The sequence below is a fragment of the Gymnogyps californianus genome, chromosome 7, assembly GCF_018139145.2.
Source record: "Gymnogyps californianus isolate 813 chromosome 7, ASM1813914v2, whole genome shotgun sequence".
In the NCBI taxonomy this organism is placed as follows: Eukaryota; Metazoa; Chordata; class Aves; order Accipitriformes; family Cathartidae; genus Gymnogyps; species Gymnogyps californianus.
The window spans coordinates 20,672,661-20,687,249 of record NC_059477.1 but is presented as its reverse complement, the minus strand read 5'-3'; the positions used below and the strand labels follow the sequence as shown (position 1 = coordinate 20,687,249).

General features: G+C 39.5%; 1 protein-coding gene across 4 annotated transcripts in view; it reads left to right on the top strand.

The window, feature by feature from the left end:
* RAPGEF4 (Rap guanine nucleotide exchange factor 4) overlaps positions 1 to 14,589 on the top strand; it is a 159,767-nt gene that overhangs the window by 93,095 nt on the left and 52,083 nt on the right. For 2 of the 4 annotated variants that reach the window (XM_050899623.1, XM_050899622.1), the window contains 3 exons: positions 11,293 to 11,346; positions 11,645 to 11,751; positions 13,659 to 13,780. In XM_050899623.1, the coding sequence (XP_050755580.1) occupies positions 11,293 to 11,346; positions 11,645 to 11,751; positions 13,659 to 13,780 (283 nt within the window). Of the gene's footprint in view, positions 1 to 11,292; positions 11,347 to 11,644; positions 11,752 to 13,658; positions 13,781 to 14,589 lie in introns of those variants that run through there. The other 2 variants (XM_050899624.1, XM_050899625.1) reach the window with 2 other exon arrangements.

Below are 14,589 nucleotides of genomic sequence, written 5' to 3'. Positions count from 1 at the left end.
GCCTGAATTTATGCTGTTGGCCTTTGCCTGTTACTGAATGAGATGGTGATGTGCCCTCATAGCAGGAGGAGGTAATGGTGTTGATGGGTGTCATGGTTTAACCCCAGCCAGCAACTAAGCACCACGCAGCTGCTTGCTCACTTCCCCCACCCAGTGGGATGCGGGAGAGAATCGAAAAAAAAACCCCAAAAAACTTGTGGGTTGAGATAAAGACAGTTTAATAGGACAGAAAGGAAGAAAATAATGATAATAATAATAATAATTTTAAAATGTCAGTAATAATACTAAAAGAATGAGAATATACAAAACAAGTGATGCACAATGCAATTGCTCACCACTTGCCGACCGATGCCCAGTTAGTTCCTGAGAAGCGATCCGCCCCTCCTGGCAAACTCCCCCCAGTTTTTATACTGGGCATGACGTCATATGGTATGGAATATTCCTTTGGCCAGTTGGGGTCAGCTGTGCTGGCGGTGTCCCCTCCCAACTTCTCGTGCCCCTCCAGCCTTCCTGCTGGCTGGGCATGAGAAGCTGAAAAATCTTTGACTTAGTATAAACACTACTTAGCAACAACTAAAACCATCAGTGTGTTGTCAACATTATTCTCATACTAAATCCAAAACATAACACCATACCAGCTACCAGGGAGAATATTAACTCTGTCCCAGCTGAAACCAGGACAGTGGGTTGTCCTCAGAAGATGCATGTTGTCCCTCGTGACCAGATCCCTTCTGTTTTGGTTAGATCTGTCTGGTCATGAAGGTTCATTGTGGTTAGCAGAAATGTGGCAGTGCTAATGTGTCCCAGTCAGGGACAGGAGCTGTATCTTGCATGAGAAGCACTAGGAAGAAGGGCACTGCCCTAACAAGACTACAATCCAATTTTGAAAACCACCCAATAGATAAACTGCACAGTCCGAGAGACTTGGATGAGACAGGATAGGTAGCAGGTTCAGCATATCAGCACCCTCCACTTTGACAAGCTTTTTGTAGACATCATGGGAAACAGAAGTTTTAAGGAAGATAAGAAGGTTGTTTTGTGGATATTTGCCAAGAGCAGAATGCTTGTCTTTTCCACTGACGCACAAATATGTAAATTAAACAGAAGTGCTTGAGTGGTTTTTATGTTTATGACAGAAGACTTAAAGCTGTTGAAGTAAAGAAATACTTGGCTGAAAGAAGAATGTTTGTGCTTTTTATAAAATGTGTTCTGGTCTAGCCATCAGTGTGGGATTTCTTTCCTCTGTTTACTTTCATATACTACAGAAACAACCATTTACCTTTTTTAGGAAATAGATTCTATGTAGATGGAAAACATCGATGTAGATTATTAAAAACCTCCTCTGTGAAGTAGGATAACAGAAGGTGTTGCACTGGATATTGTTAGATTATTCCTTCTCAGTTTCATTTTTAGCAAAAATTTATTTCTGAAAAGGATGACAGGAAGAAGAATGAGGAGTAGATAGGGCAGCTGGAATCTGAGGCAGATGTGCTGCACTCCTTCAATGTTTCTTCATTTCATGTACGTTCACACAATGCACTGTCCTGAACTTGGAATGTGGAATCACCAGAAGACACACAAAACAGGTTTAAATTAACTTCTCTTCCCTGTTTGCCAGAGGCTTTACCTTGTTGCTGACCTCCCCAGGGAATTCAGGAGGTAACCTGCAATGCCCTCTAGCCCTGTCTCACTTTGATGACTTTTCCTTTCTGTGTTAAAAATCATGATAAAATGCTCAGAATGAATTTGTAGATACTAGACTTCCAGGATTTCAGTTGCAGCATTCAGCAGTGTTTTCAGTTGCTCATTCTCATCACTTGTCAGAGATGTGAGTAGATTCTGTCATCCCCGTTTTACAGATGGAGAAGTTGAAACAGTCAGAGGTGGAATGACTAGCTGGGGTCACACAATACCTAAACCGCTCTCACCCAGGAGACAGTGGTGCTCTTGCCTCACTTGGGTGGCGTTTTGACTACACTAAAGTCAAGAGTTTTACCCTTGATTTTAATAGGTTCACAGTTTCACCCCCTAATTCACACTCCATTCAGTTTTTGGCGCCCTTATGTTTCGCATGAAACCACTTCATCTAAAATTTCACCACCTAGTCCTCAGAGGGCAGTTCTGGCATCTGGATGTAATTGAAGCGTAGGAGAGCCCATCCAGTCCTGTTTGTCTAGAGGCATGCCTCCTGGGAGACTTGGAGGTGGGAGATGTGTGCAGAAGTTTTAAAGGTATCTGGAAACAAGTGAAATAAATCCTCTAGAAGCTCATTAATCTTTAACTTCCCTTCACTTTGCCTTTTGAATAGTTACTGTGTATGTATAGCCTGGGTGAGAGGCAGGTCTCAAAAACCAGTAACCTTGCTGCCTAGTATTTATCATACTTTTTCATCTTCATCATTATAGTTTGTTTCTCAAGAAGTAAATAATTTCAGGTAAACATACTATTAAAGCCATGGATACTAAGAAACCAGTGATTCTCATGAGAGACAATGAGAAAAATGTTTATTCTTTTGTAGGTTAAAAAAATGCAGCAGCAGAGAAACCCGTGACAACGCTGGCTTGAGATTCCTTATGACAACTGTAGTCACACCTCTATCAGAATATTGGGAGTGCTCACAGCAGAGTTAGCATTTTCTGACATTTTATTCAATGCATGCAGTGTAGTTATAGCAGCTGTTTCATTGTAGCAGGGAAGTAGAAAAATGACAGGAAAATAAGACATCATTAGCCATGTTCTGGGGGTTTTTGTGCACTGGTCATAGTCTGTTTCAATATTCTTTTTCCCTTTGACATTCACAGTGAAGTATCATTTTTGGTAATGGCTGAATCATTTTGTGTTAAAAGGACGGACATTTACAGTTTGTCAAAGAAACATTGTAGAAGTGTTAATAATGCAATTTCAATTTAACTTTCTAAAATAAATTTGCTACACTGATTGTATTTGAGAATTTAAAGGAACACATTTTCCTGTTTATGCTATTAATACATGTAGATTACTAAAGAAAAGCAATTTTAGAATGTATTTTAAAATACAGCTTAGTCTTCACATTGTATTACATTTAAAGAGTATAGATTTTAAAACAGTCTTCATTACTCTGAATAGTTTGATAGTAGCCCATTTGCTGACAGTATTCAAAGCATTTTACAAAGGTATAAATTATTAGTATTCCTCTCTCCAAAAACGGGAAAATGAAACACAGTGTGATTACGTGATTTGTGCAAGGTCATGCAGTCAGAAAAGAAGAATAAAACTGAGCTGTCTTAACCACTGGTCCTGACAATTTCTACTAGTCTATTTTGCTTGGTTTAGTTAGTTTGTAGTTAGTTAAATATATGGGTATTTAGATTACAGGTGCTGTAGTTTTATGAAACTCAGAGGATTTTTAAAATGTGATTAATTCCTGTTTCTGTGGAAGTTCCCTGATTTTGCAAACATCCTTGTGACTGTGTGTTCCTCCACTCATACCTTGCCCTGCTTCCCACTTTTGCTGTTTACAGATGTTTCTTAAGAAACTATATGTTTGTCTTTTGTGAGCATGGGTGGTTTGAAGATGTTTTGGTAATACAGATTTAGACTATCTAGACTGGCTACAGGTCCTTTTAATACTTACATTGTTTGGTAAACATAGATGAAGAGCAGAAACAAGTGCTCTTTCTGGGTAATTTGTCCTTTGTTAATTGCAAAGTGTTGCTAAGTCACCTACAGACCTGGCATGAGGTTAGTCATTGTCAGTTATGGACTTTTCCAGTTAGGAGACGTGAGCCAGCACTTTGCTTTTTGGCTGCCAGTACTGTCTTGTGGAGAGTGCTAGGGAGCACCGGTTGGTTCTCTTAGCTGCTACATACATTTGAGGGGAGATAGTGAAGAGGTGACTGAAATATTTCCAGCATGGTAGTGAGATTGCATTTCTATTTCCACTTTTTTTGTCTTCTGGAGGAGCATGGTGAGGTCTCCCTGTAGATATGACTGTGGTCTGGGTTGGACAGAACTCAGTCCTGGTAACGTGTCCCAACCATCAGAAGTCTCTGTGGCAGGGAGCGTGTGCCAAGGTTTCTTAAGGACTGTGCACCCTGCAGGGGGTTGGTTAGAGGTCGTGACATAGGTTGTTTTCTGATGATAAGCGTTGGTCAGTGTATCAGCATGTTCTACATAGGTCTGCTCCAGAGATCCAGCATAGGCTAACAGAGCACAGAAATTCCTACAATATTGGTTAAGTTTTCCTTCAAATTTTGACAAAAATGCTTTTCAAAGGACCTTTTTATGACAGGATCTTTGGCCAGCTGTTTCTCTGATGTTTTTCAGCAAGCTGCATTCACTAAGTGTATTGTTTTACTTGCAGCATCCTAGCAGAGGTTGGTGCAGTCTGCATAAACACACTCTTTCTCTGCAGATAGAAATAGGACCAGTGGAGTTGACTTCAGGATACTCTGTCCAAGACTGCTTTCCACCTGGAAATGCATATTACAAAAAAAGGCAACTTTTTGGAAATGGATATATTGATTTGAGAAAGAATGATAAGAATAGAAGGGGGAGGTGTTGTGTGGGAGGGCTGTGGGGACTTTTGCTAATTGTCAGCTGTATCTTACTGACTGGCTATACTTTCACCAATATTGTGGGAATGTTTTTTTGTATGTTTTATTTCCTCCCATGTGAACTAGGTAGGGCACTGATAGCCTTTCAGGAAATGTATACAAGGATATTCAAGCATGTCAGTCATAAATGGCAGTCATCAGAAGTCATCAGAAGTCATTTGGAACTGGTAAGAGCTAAAGATGCTCTGCTTCCTGAAGTACGCTTAGGAGAATCAAATGCTATGGGCCTGACTCAAAACCCATTGAGTCAATTAGGGACTTCCCAGTGATTTCGGTGGGATTTGGATTAGGCCCTATATGACCAATAGCAGTAAATACTGAGGATGTAAAACAAACAGACCTCTTAGTGATGTGGCTGTTGCTGCTGCCACCTTTCAACTTGTGTGGCTTTTGTCCTTTGTTTCTTCTGGATCCCCTGCCAGCCAGCAGGAAAACAGATGTCACTTGCAATTCTTTTCAGTGCCCCAGTTGGAAATAAAGGGATCAACAGTAGTGCACAGGTTTATCTGATCACCCTGGTAACCTCACAAGCCACGCTTAACTCCGATAAATAACGAAACTTGTTCTCTGTTCAGAAATGAGCTACACTGAGGTCATGGGAAAAACATGATTCATTGGCTTTTGTTTTATTTCATCTTAGTTCTTTGCAATACACATTTCCTACGTTAACATTTGAGAGTAGTAAGTTAGGTCCCTTCCATCATTTGATTCTATAGATCCAAATTGCTGTAGATCTAAAGCGTTCATTCATATGTAAAGGCTCAGAAGAAACATCCCTTTACAGCTATTTAGCAAGGGGAATAGAAAAATGTATTTTTATAAGAGATGTTCTGGGATTTTATTTAGCAGATTCAAACAACTTGACAAATACAGACCTCATATTAGGTCTCTGTTATTGTTGTTCATTATATTATTTATTTGTTTGCATATGGCTTGCTCAGTGATGTAAGAAGCACAGAAATAAAGGCAGCCCTTGCCCTATAGTTTGAAATCTAAGGCCTATTTCTCCAGAGATTAAATGTGTGCATAAACTTATACACATGAATAGTCCTATTTAAATCTATGGTATTGCTCTCATGCATAAATATTTGAATCTTCAAAGGAATGGAGGCTAAAATTGTTACTTTGCCTGCTTCACCCCAGTTTAAATAGGGAGTTTTGTGATTGGCTTCATGAAAGGTTTGTTTGAATGGCCCAAATGTGAATCCATAAATATACAGATATGGAGTTTGTCAATGTTAACACTGAAAGCCATTTTATCACAGTTTCTCATGATCATTTTCTGTTTCCCCCTACCAAAACCTGCAGCGTTCCCTTCTCTACCCTCCAGAACCATATGCACCTTCTCCCCTACAGGGGGGGATCAGCAGATCATAGTAAACTGGCTGTGTATGCACTAGTTGGAAAAGGGCATGAAGTAGCTAAAGCTCAAGATGGTACTGCTGTGTTGCTTCATCTCACACTGAAGGAAAGCTAAGAGCAGGTACCCTTGTCACTACAGTGGCCAGGAAATGGGTCATAATTGGGAAACTATTCTGATTGGCTTGCATATTTGAGCTTTTCACATGATAACTTTTCCCTTATTCAGAAGTCCTGAAAAATGTGATCAAGTAGCTGCAGTCATACAGCTCCGTGCAACATGTATGTACTTTAGTCACGTTAATTCTTCAAAGATACCAGAATGTGTTAAGAAGGTAATTAAACACTCTGCTCACTCTCTGCTGTTTTATAGGGAGAGCTACTTCTTTTTTTCTAAGTGCTTTCTAAGTATCCCTTAATGGGAGATCCAAGACTGTAAAGACTTACAAAACATTTCTTGGACTTCAGCCAAGTTGTGACTATTATCCTAAGATACAATCCCTTACAGAATCCATTTTTTTCTGACGGGAGATTGTTGCTGGAACACCGTATCTCCTATTAACTAATTGATGTTAAATTTCTTTGCCTTCGAAGCATGACTTGCCTTTCTATAGCAAACTCAGTCCACGCCCTGTGGTTCCATTTGTTGCATTTCATTGCTAGTGCAGCCAGAGTTCACTGCGGTAGCTTTGAAAGGCTGTAACTTTGAGGAGACTCTTTGCTGGGCATGTCTTTTGGATGGCAACGACGTTGTTCCTCAGTAGGAGTGACTGCCTTGCTTCCTTGAGTCCGGGCTTGCTGCTCTGGGGGTTGTATTACTGATTATCTCTTTAAGCACCACCTTGTGGTTGAACCAATTTTAGACAAGTAAAGGTGTCCTTGAAAATTGCATAGTGCCACACAGTGAGGCTAAAAGGTACTTCAGGAAAGCATCTAGTCCATCCCTGAGCCACATGCACAGTTCACTATAGCTGTGTCACTTCTGACAGACATCTTACGTATCCTCCCAAGCCTCCGAAGATGGAGGAACCACACCTCCCTGGCAATCTGTGCCAGTATTCACTGTCCACACTGTTAGAAAAGCTTCACCGATGCCTAATCTGAATCTGTCTTACAGCAATTTAAGCTCTTTGTTTCCTGATCTCTGCACGATGGACTAGGTCACTTCTTTCTTCCTTTCAAAGGCCTTTTAAATCTGAAGACTTTTATCACACTTCTGCTAAGACTTGCCTTTTCCTTAGCTGAAAAACTTTGATTATTTATGTTGTGCTTTCTGATTATTCTTGTTGCTCTCCTCTAAATTCTGTCCAGTTGGTTTAGATGCTTTTGAAGTGGGCAAATGAGACACAGTGCTTTAGCTTAGGTCTTATCTAGGCTGACTGAAGCAGAACTGCATTGTGTATCTAATCTGTTACTACATCCCAGTACAGTATTTGTTGCTTTCACACAAGTATGGCATTGCTTACTCAGTTCTGTTTAATATCTATTATAAACCTTATTTCTTTTTCTGTGCAACTGCACTAAGACACTTGTTCCCTACCCTGTCTTTATATAGCTGATTGTGCCTGCTTCGGAAAAGTAGTCAGTGCTGTCTGTGTTGCATAACAGCATCATATTTTTTTCACACCAATGTCAAAACTGTATCAAATTGTAAACTTATTCTCCAATGTACATGCAGTCCCTCCCATCCTGAAGTCTCCTGCAGAATCAATCAGTGTACGTTCTACTTCATCCCATGTTAATATTTAATATTATCAGATGTGATATATTCTTGAGAACGCTGCTCAGAACAGACCTCTGGTATGACTGCCAATTTGACTTTGCTTTACTGGTAATTGCTTTCAAAATATACTTTTCCAACTGGCTTTGTATGTATTCTGTAAGAATTTAATCTGCCCTTTGCAGAAGAGAATATCTTATGAGACGGTGCCAAAGTCTTACTAAAGGGTTGAAAATCTACTGTTTCTTCCCTAATCTATCAGTGTTGCTACCCAGTCATGGAAAGAAATTAGATCAGTGTGGCATGATTTGTTCTCGATTAATATACATCACGTGACTCATCTCCCTGTTCTTATCCAGGTGCTTACAAATGGACTTTTTCTAGGAAGACAAGTTAAGCTGACAAGTCTATAATTTTTCAGCTCCTCCTTTTCCCATATTTCTGTCTTCTGCTGCCTTCCTTAGTCCCCAAGAGTTGTCAGAGGTGGCTGCTGACAGTCCCGAGGTGGCTGCTGATGGTTCCGAGATGGCTGCAGCCCTCTTTAAGTTTCTTCAAGCTCTTCAAGTTTCGTGCATGAAATTCTACAAACCCAGCCAATCTGAAAATAGCTAATTTACATAATGTTTTCTCATCCGTTCTTTTGTTTTTTCAGGCCGAGGTTTTACTCCTGTCACTCTACTACTTAGGATATTAGCCATCTCGCTGCTACTGATCTTTGTAATGAACACTGATACAAAAAATAAATCAACTGCTTCTGGCCTTCTTGAATTATCTGTCAACAGATTTCCCTCTGTTGAATAGTAGATCAACACTTTATTTTCTTTGTTTTACTACTAATGTACTTGTGGAATATTTATTGTACTTCTTGACATTTGTTGGTAGATCTGTCTCATTTTATACCTTTGCTTTTCTAATTCTGTCCTTCGTTACTCAATTTATTTGTTATACTTGCCTTTTGTAAACCCCCTACTTTCTCCTTTCTGTGCATTTCCTTCTTGTATTTCAGTGAAGAGCTCTTTCTTTAGCGAAGTTGAGTCTTTACTACAGCTTCTAGCTCTGTGTTAGTATATATTGTATGGGTGGTTAGTATTGTTTCTTTAAGTAACTGCCCCCTCTCTTTAATTCCTTTTACCTTACACTTGCTCCCCCATGACCTGCTCCAGAAATTTAGCTATCGGTATTGTGTTTTTATGGAAATTTTTCTTCCTAGTCCATTGTTTCTACTTTGATGTTGTTACTTCCTTCTGTAACGTTCTGACACTGGATCATTTAATGATCACCTTCACCCAAGTTACCTTCTGTCTTTGCAGCTGATCCTTCTGTATTGGTCAGGATCAAATGTAGGTGAACAAGCTTTCCTGTTGCGTTCTGCAGATTCTTGTGCTGTGCCTTAGCTTTCACCTTGGTTTTTTTCTGTGCTTCTGGGTTGAATCAGATTTCTTCTAAATGCTCTGTTTTATTCTGTTTCGATTAGAATGGGAGATTTATTGAGAAATCTTCATCCATATTCAATTTTTTCACCTATTAGTTTTGTGCATTTTTGTTGGAGCTTAATGGAAACTCTAAAGAACAAAAATGTGCATTCAGTTTCACTAGTCTATTGCTGTAAAAGTCTCTTATATATTTGTCTTACACATTTTATCTCTCCTTTGAAGTATATTCCTAACTAGAATTAAAATCTGGAAGCTAGAGTGAGTATATTGTATATTGTGAGTATATTGAGTATTGCTCAAAAAAAGTAACCTTTTAAGAATGTAGAATTTAAAAATAATTTTCATAATGACTTCAATGCCAATTTAGCCAACCATTTAAGTATATATTTACTTTCAATCTCATTGAACTTGATGATGACTTGAAATCCTTTTAAAAGAAAATGGAAGCAAACATTATTAATACTCAGAGTGATATCTCTGACTTCATTGTTTATTTATATACCTGTTTGTTATTCAATGGTTTTGTTTGCATTAGAGGTATCTTTCAAAAGATTCTTGCTATTCTTAGCATGCTTTAACTGTAAATTTAGACTAAAGCATGCTCCACACAGTTCCAGAAATCGAGAAATATTGAGGGATGTTCTACCGCCCTTCTGGTGTGACAGAAATGTTTATAACTTAAATGAGTCTTTGAAAAATTGTTGACTTATTAATGAGCAAAATCAGGAATCCCAATTTAATTGTATTGATTTGCCTTTTCAGAGACTTCTTGTAAGGTATGAGTAGAAATGAAAAACCGTTTGCATTGTTTTCCACATACAGGCCTCTCCGTTAAGATTATATTATCTTTATTGATTTCTGTCATGTGCTTCCTTCATTTTCCCCTTCCCAGCTGACCTATAGTCTCTTGGTGCATTCGTAGCTCCTAGCACTGTTTGTTTACTAGAAGGACTTTGTCACATCATTGAAATCCAGTGGGAGCTAACAAACAGATGCCCAGCTTAAGAAAACCGATATCCAGCAACACAGTAGTACACGGCATGTGTTTCACCGCATTTCCATGTCCTGCCTTTGCTGTAAGGGTGTAAGGGAGCCGTGGCTGCTGTGGGCCAAGGTGCAAGGTCTTGCCCTTGTGGGAGACCTCTGTGTTCGGTATGATCAGCCCTGTCAGCAAGCCCAGAACACCAGCCAGATTCAGACCTTGTGTCATGTCTCCTGACATTTCACACTAGACGTAAATTTGGTCCATCCTGTTAACTACCAGTCCCAACAAAGCAAAACATCTCATTGTTCTGAGGTGGCTGCTGAAGTTTGGTTTTGTTCTCCTTTGTCTCCATGTCTACTGTCCTTTAACCCTCTGCTTTCCTTTTTCCTCTGTGTTATGCCATGTGCTTCCTGTCTCCCCTCTCCTTTCACCTGTTCGTTACATGCCTGTTTTCCCATTTCTCTCATCCTCTTCTCTGCTTCTCTCTTGTAGAGCCCTGATGATAGTCTTCCCTTTCACTCTTCCCTTTGCAGAACCAAGTCACCTGCTTTACTCTTTTTCTTTTTCCTTTGCCAGCCCCTTTGTGAAAGTCCTTACCCAGGTCTCTGCAAGTGGCCTGTATGCTCTTGCATTTCAGAGAGCGGCTATAAAAGGGTTTTCAGCTAGGCCCGATGATAGTTTAGAAAAGACAGACAGTGGGAGCAGAGCTTTTTCTTCATTCCTGTTTCTTGTGCTATGCTGTAAGGGAGAAGAGAGCTGAATAGAAAAAGGTGCTGAAGGAGGAGAGCGTTTCCGTGGTGGGGGACTGAATGGCAGAAGCAGCCGTGTGCAGAGGAATGCTGTTGTGCCCACTGCAGGTTGAGAGCAGCAAGCAGAAGAGCTAGCTATGCCCGTGTAGCCTCAGATCTGGTGTGATGTTTGGCCATTGCACACTTCATTAGTACTTTAGAAAGTTTAACATGCATTTGTTATTCATCTTCACGTGTCATGTCACTGTTTTAACTTGCTGAGCATTAAGAGCCAAATCTGTCTTTAGGATGTCTTCAGAGAGCTTTTTCTACGTATGTCCCCTGGGCAGAGCTTGGACTTACACGTCATTCTTTGTTTTTACAGCTTCTTTGTTCAGTTTTTTATTTTAGCCTTTATTTTATTTTACTACCCAACCTTTAAAAATGTATTTAATTTCATTTTATTTTTCAGACACCTCTTATTGAACCTCACATCCCACATCGTCCTACTAAAACCATTACACAGGTAATAGGACATAGGTGTGCTGTAGAGCCAGGCTGCTAGACAAATGGAAATAACTCCTGTTTCCAACAGTGTGATGTGTATCAGCTGAAGTGATGCTTTCTGTTAGATGTGATAAGTATGTGAGACTTAAAATCCTGAATGTATACGACATTGCTCTGCAAAAGTAAGCATCTGTGCGAGGACTTTTAATTTAGGAAAAAGAGAACTTGTGTTTTGTTCTGCAGAAGGCAGTACAGAGATTGCAGAAAGTTTAAAATCTGTGTGTCTTTGTCCCTTTTTTTCCTCCATGATCACCAAGGTTCCTTCAGAAAAGATCCTCAGAGCTGGAAAGATTTTGCGGAACACAATTCTGTCCCGAGCCCCTCACATGATAAGAGATCGTAAATACCATCTGAAGACTTACAGGTGTGTGAGCTGATTGTATAGAATTCTCTGCATTTTTATGCCTGCCGTCCTCTGATTTGTGATTTATGCCTTACCATACTTGCAGGTCTCAAAAGGTCTGAAATTATTCTGTGATGCTATTTGAGTCTGGATGTTATGCAGTCTTTAATGGGCCTGGTAAATCTTCTCTGAAGTAATTTGACTGGAAATTGAGTCCATGATTGTGAACAGAGCATTCACATACAAAAACTCTTCCAAAGTTAATAGCATAGTTAGCTGGAATATTCTGTGCAATATCAAGTTAAAATGTAGATCCTGTTCTCTTTGTATATCAGTAAGAGATAATAGTAAAGTTCATTAATATATTATGTTACTGTACTGATTGCTACAGCGGTGTTGCTCAGTGTGGAGTTCTGAAAATTCACCTGGTGAGAAACATTCCTTATGTAGATTTTCTGCTCTATTTAAAATTTTTTTTTCAGTATATTGCCAGGTTTTCTTATCTTCCTGCTGGTGGCAGCACTGTCTTGCTGAAGTGGGACTCGTAGAACAGGAATCTGACTTCAAGGAATCAGGATCTATCTACTATTAGCTTAACAAACAATCAGTTTGGTTTAGTGTCTAATGTTTAAATCAAATACCTAATGCATTATTCAGAGTATATTTAAATAAAAATTGGTTTAAAATCTCTGAGTATGTCTTTTTCTAAATAGTAAATCAATGTGTTGCTGATCCGCTTTTGAGATAAGTGCATTGATTTTCCATGTTTCAGTCCAAAATGTATTTAATATGATGCAAGGTATTTGGAGCTTGTGAGTTGATCTGAGAATATATCATGATACGACATTGCTCGTTGTGCTAGAAGAACAAAAGAGTATGTATGATAAATGAAGACCAATGCTGGTCCAAACAACTGCACCATTTTATCTTATACATAATTGGGAAAAACTCTTACTGTTCTGTCCTTGGGTTTTTTAAATATGGAATGCCAAAATTTAGATTGGATCCAGGTGAGGGAAAGTTTTGTCATCAAAATGGGATTTTAATTGGAAGAGCATTATTTAAACTAAATTTCAGCAATTCCAGTATTATCTATTTCCTTGGTCTCTGAAAGTGATGCATGAAGTGTGGCACCACAAGAGCCTGTCTAGAAGGACTAGCCAGCTTCCTCTCTGTTCTGTGTGTGGTCAGTTATAGATTTGTAAGTTTTTGATCACATCATTGCTTATTTGCTTCTGTTCTGCTGAGCTAGGGAGTGTTATGACAAAGAATTTTACTTAGGGATCATGTGGCTTTTTGGTTTTTTCCCCCTCTTCGGGTGTTCTCCAGAACTTGAGGCCTGTTGTTGTCTGCCTCTGGGTCAGTCAGGAGCTGTGAGGTGACCAGCACCTAGCATAAGATAGCCTCAGAAACACTGTAGATCTACAGACCAATGTCCCCAAATACAGTGTGGCTGGAGTTTGGTTACAAATGGAGGAACACCCTCCTAACACTCACTCTTCCTGTGGAGGCTGTTCTCATTGGCAAAGCTTTTACAGTGTTAGATGATTGTTTTCACGCAGGATTCTGACAAGCGTGAGGCTTTTGCTATCCCATGGTATACAGAGAAGGTTTCCTTTGAAATCTGGGTTGGAGGTTGTTGCACTGGTGCAACAGGTTTTGTACCAGGTGGCACAGGCTCACTCTGATCCTCTGAACTTTTTGTTTCCCAAAACACTTGTTGTTCTGGTGATGTGATCCTCTCAAAACTTAACACCTTCACTGGTATTTTGAGCATGTACATGTAGATGGTGACATTGTGTTTTCTGTAGGGAGATTTGACTAAGATTTTACAGAGTTTAAGATATCACTGTTCTTGGCAGACACTGTGTGTGATCTCTCTCTTGGCTAGCTCCCTTTTAATTTCTATCTATTTATTTGTCCTTCAGGCAATGCTGTGTGGGGACAGAACTAGTTGACTGGATGATGCAGCAAAGTCCTTGTGTCCATTCACGAACCCAGGCTGTTGGCATGTGGCAAGTATTGCTGGAAGAAGGTGTTCTTAACCATGGTAAGATAAAGAAAATCAGCATCTTAACTAAAATATGGGCAATGTGTGACATCAGTGCCTCTGTAGATCTCTTTCATGAAAAAGAAAGGGATCATGAGCCCAAAAGAAATGCTGCAGAGCAGCCTGTTCATTCATAAGTGCAAGTGCAACACACAGACAGTATTACATGAATCTTGCTACCAATATACCTTTTTAACTTACAAGAATATTGAAAAGTAAATGAACAATTTATAATGATAACTCTAATTATACTTAGGAGTACACTGGCTTGTGTTTATATTGCCAGAGCTGGATAGCACTCTGGCCGAAACCAAGAGATGTATTACCATATACAAAACTGATTTTCATCAAAGATTTGCAGCATTTGGAAGTGAATGTGAGCATTTGTGTTTGCTCAGGTCCATAATTTTGGAATGATTTTCAGTGGTTTTGGAATGGTTCCCAAATTCAGCACTCCAAATATTCCAATGCAGAGATCTGGGATTTCATGTTAGTTTTCTGACTGTATTTTACATTGACTTTCAGTTTCCATTTGGCAGGATTTACTTGGTCACAGGATATTATAGCCCTCAAAAGGGTAGCTTTCTAAAGCAATATTCATATTTGAAGCTTTGCATGTATAGTTTTATTAAATTCAGAAGAGCAGCTCTATTACAGTACACTTCCATTAATCCTCTGTTGCGCTTCCCATATCCCAGGGAGAAATTTCCACACTGAGAAGACAGATTGTTTCCACTGCTTCCTTACCCTAAGGGCTCTAGCTTTAATTCCTGCCAAATATTCCCCTGAACTCCCAGGGGCAAGCTGTT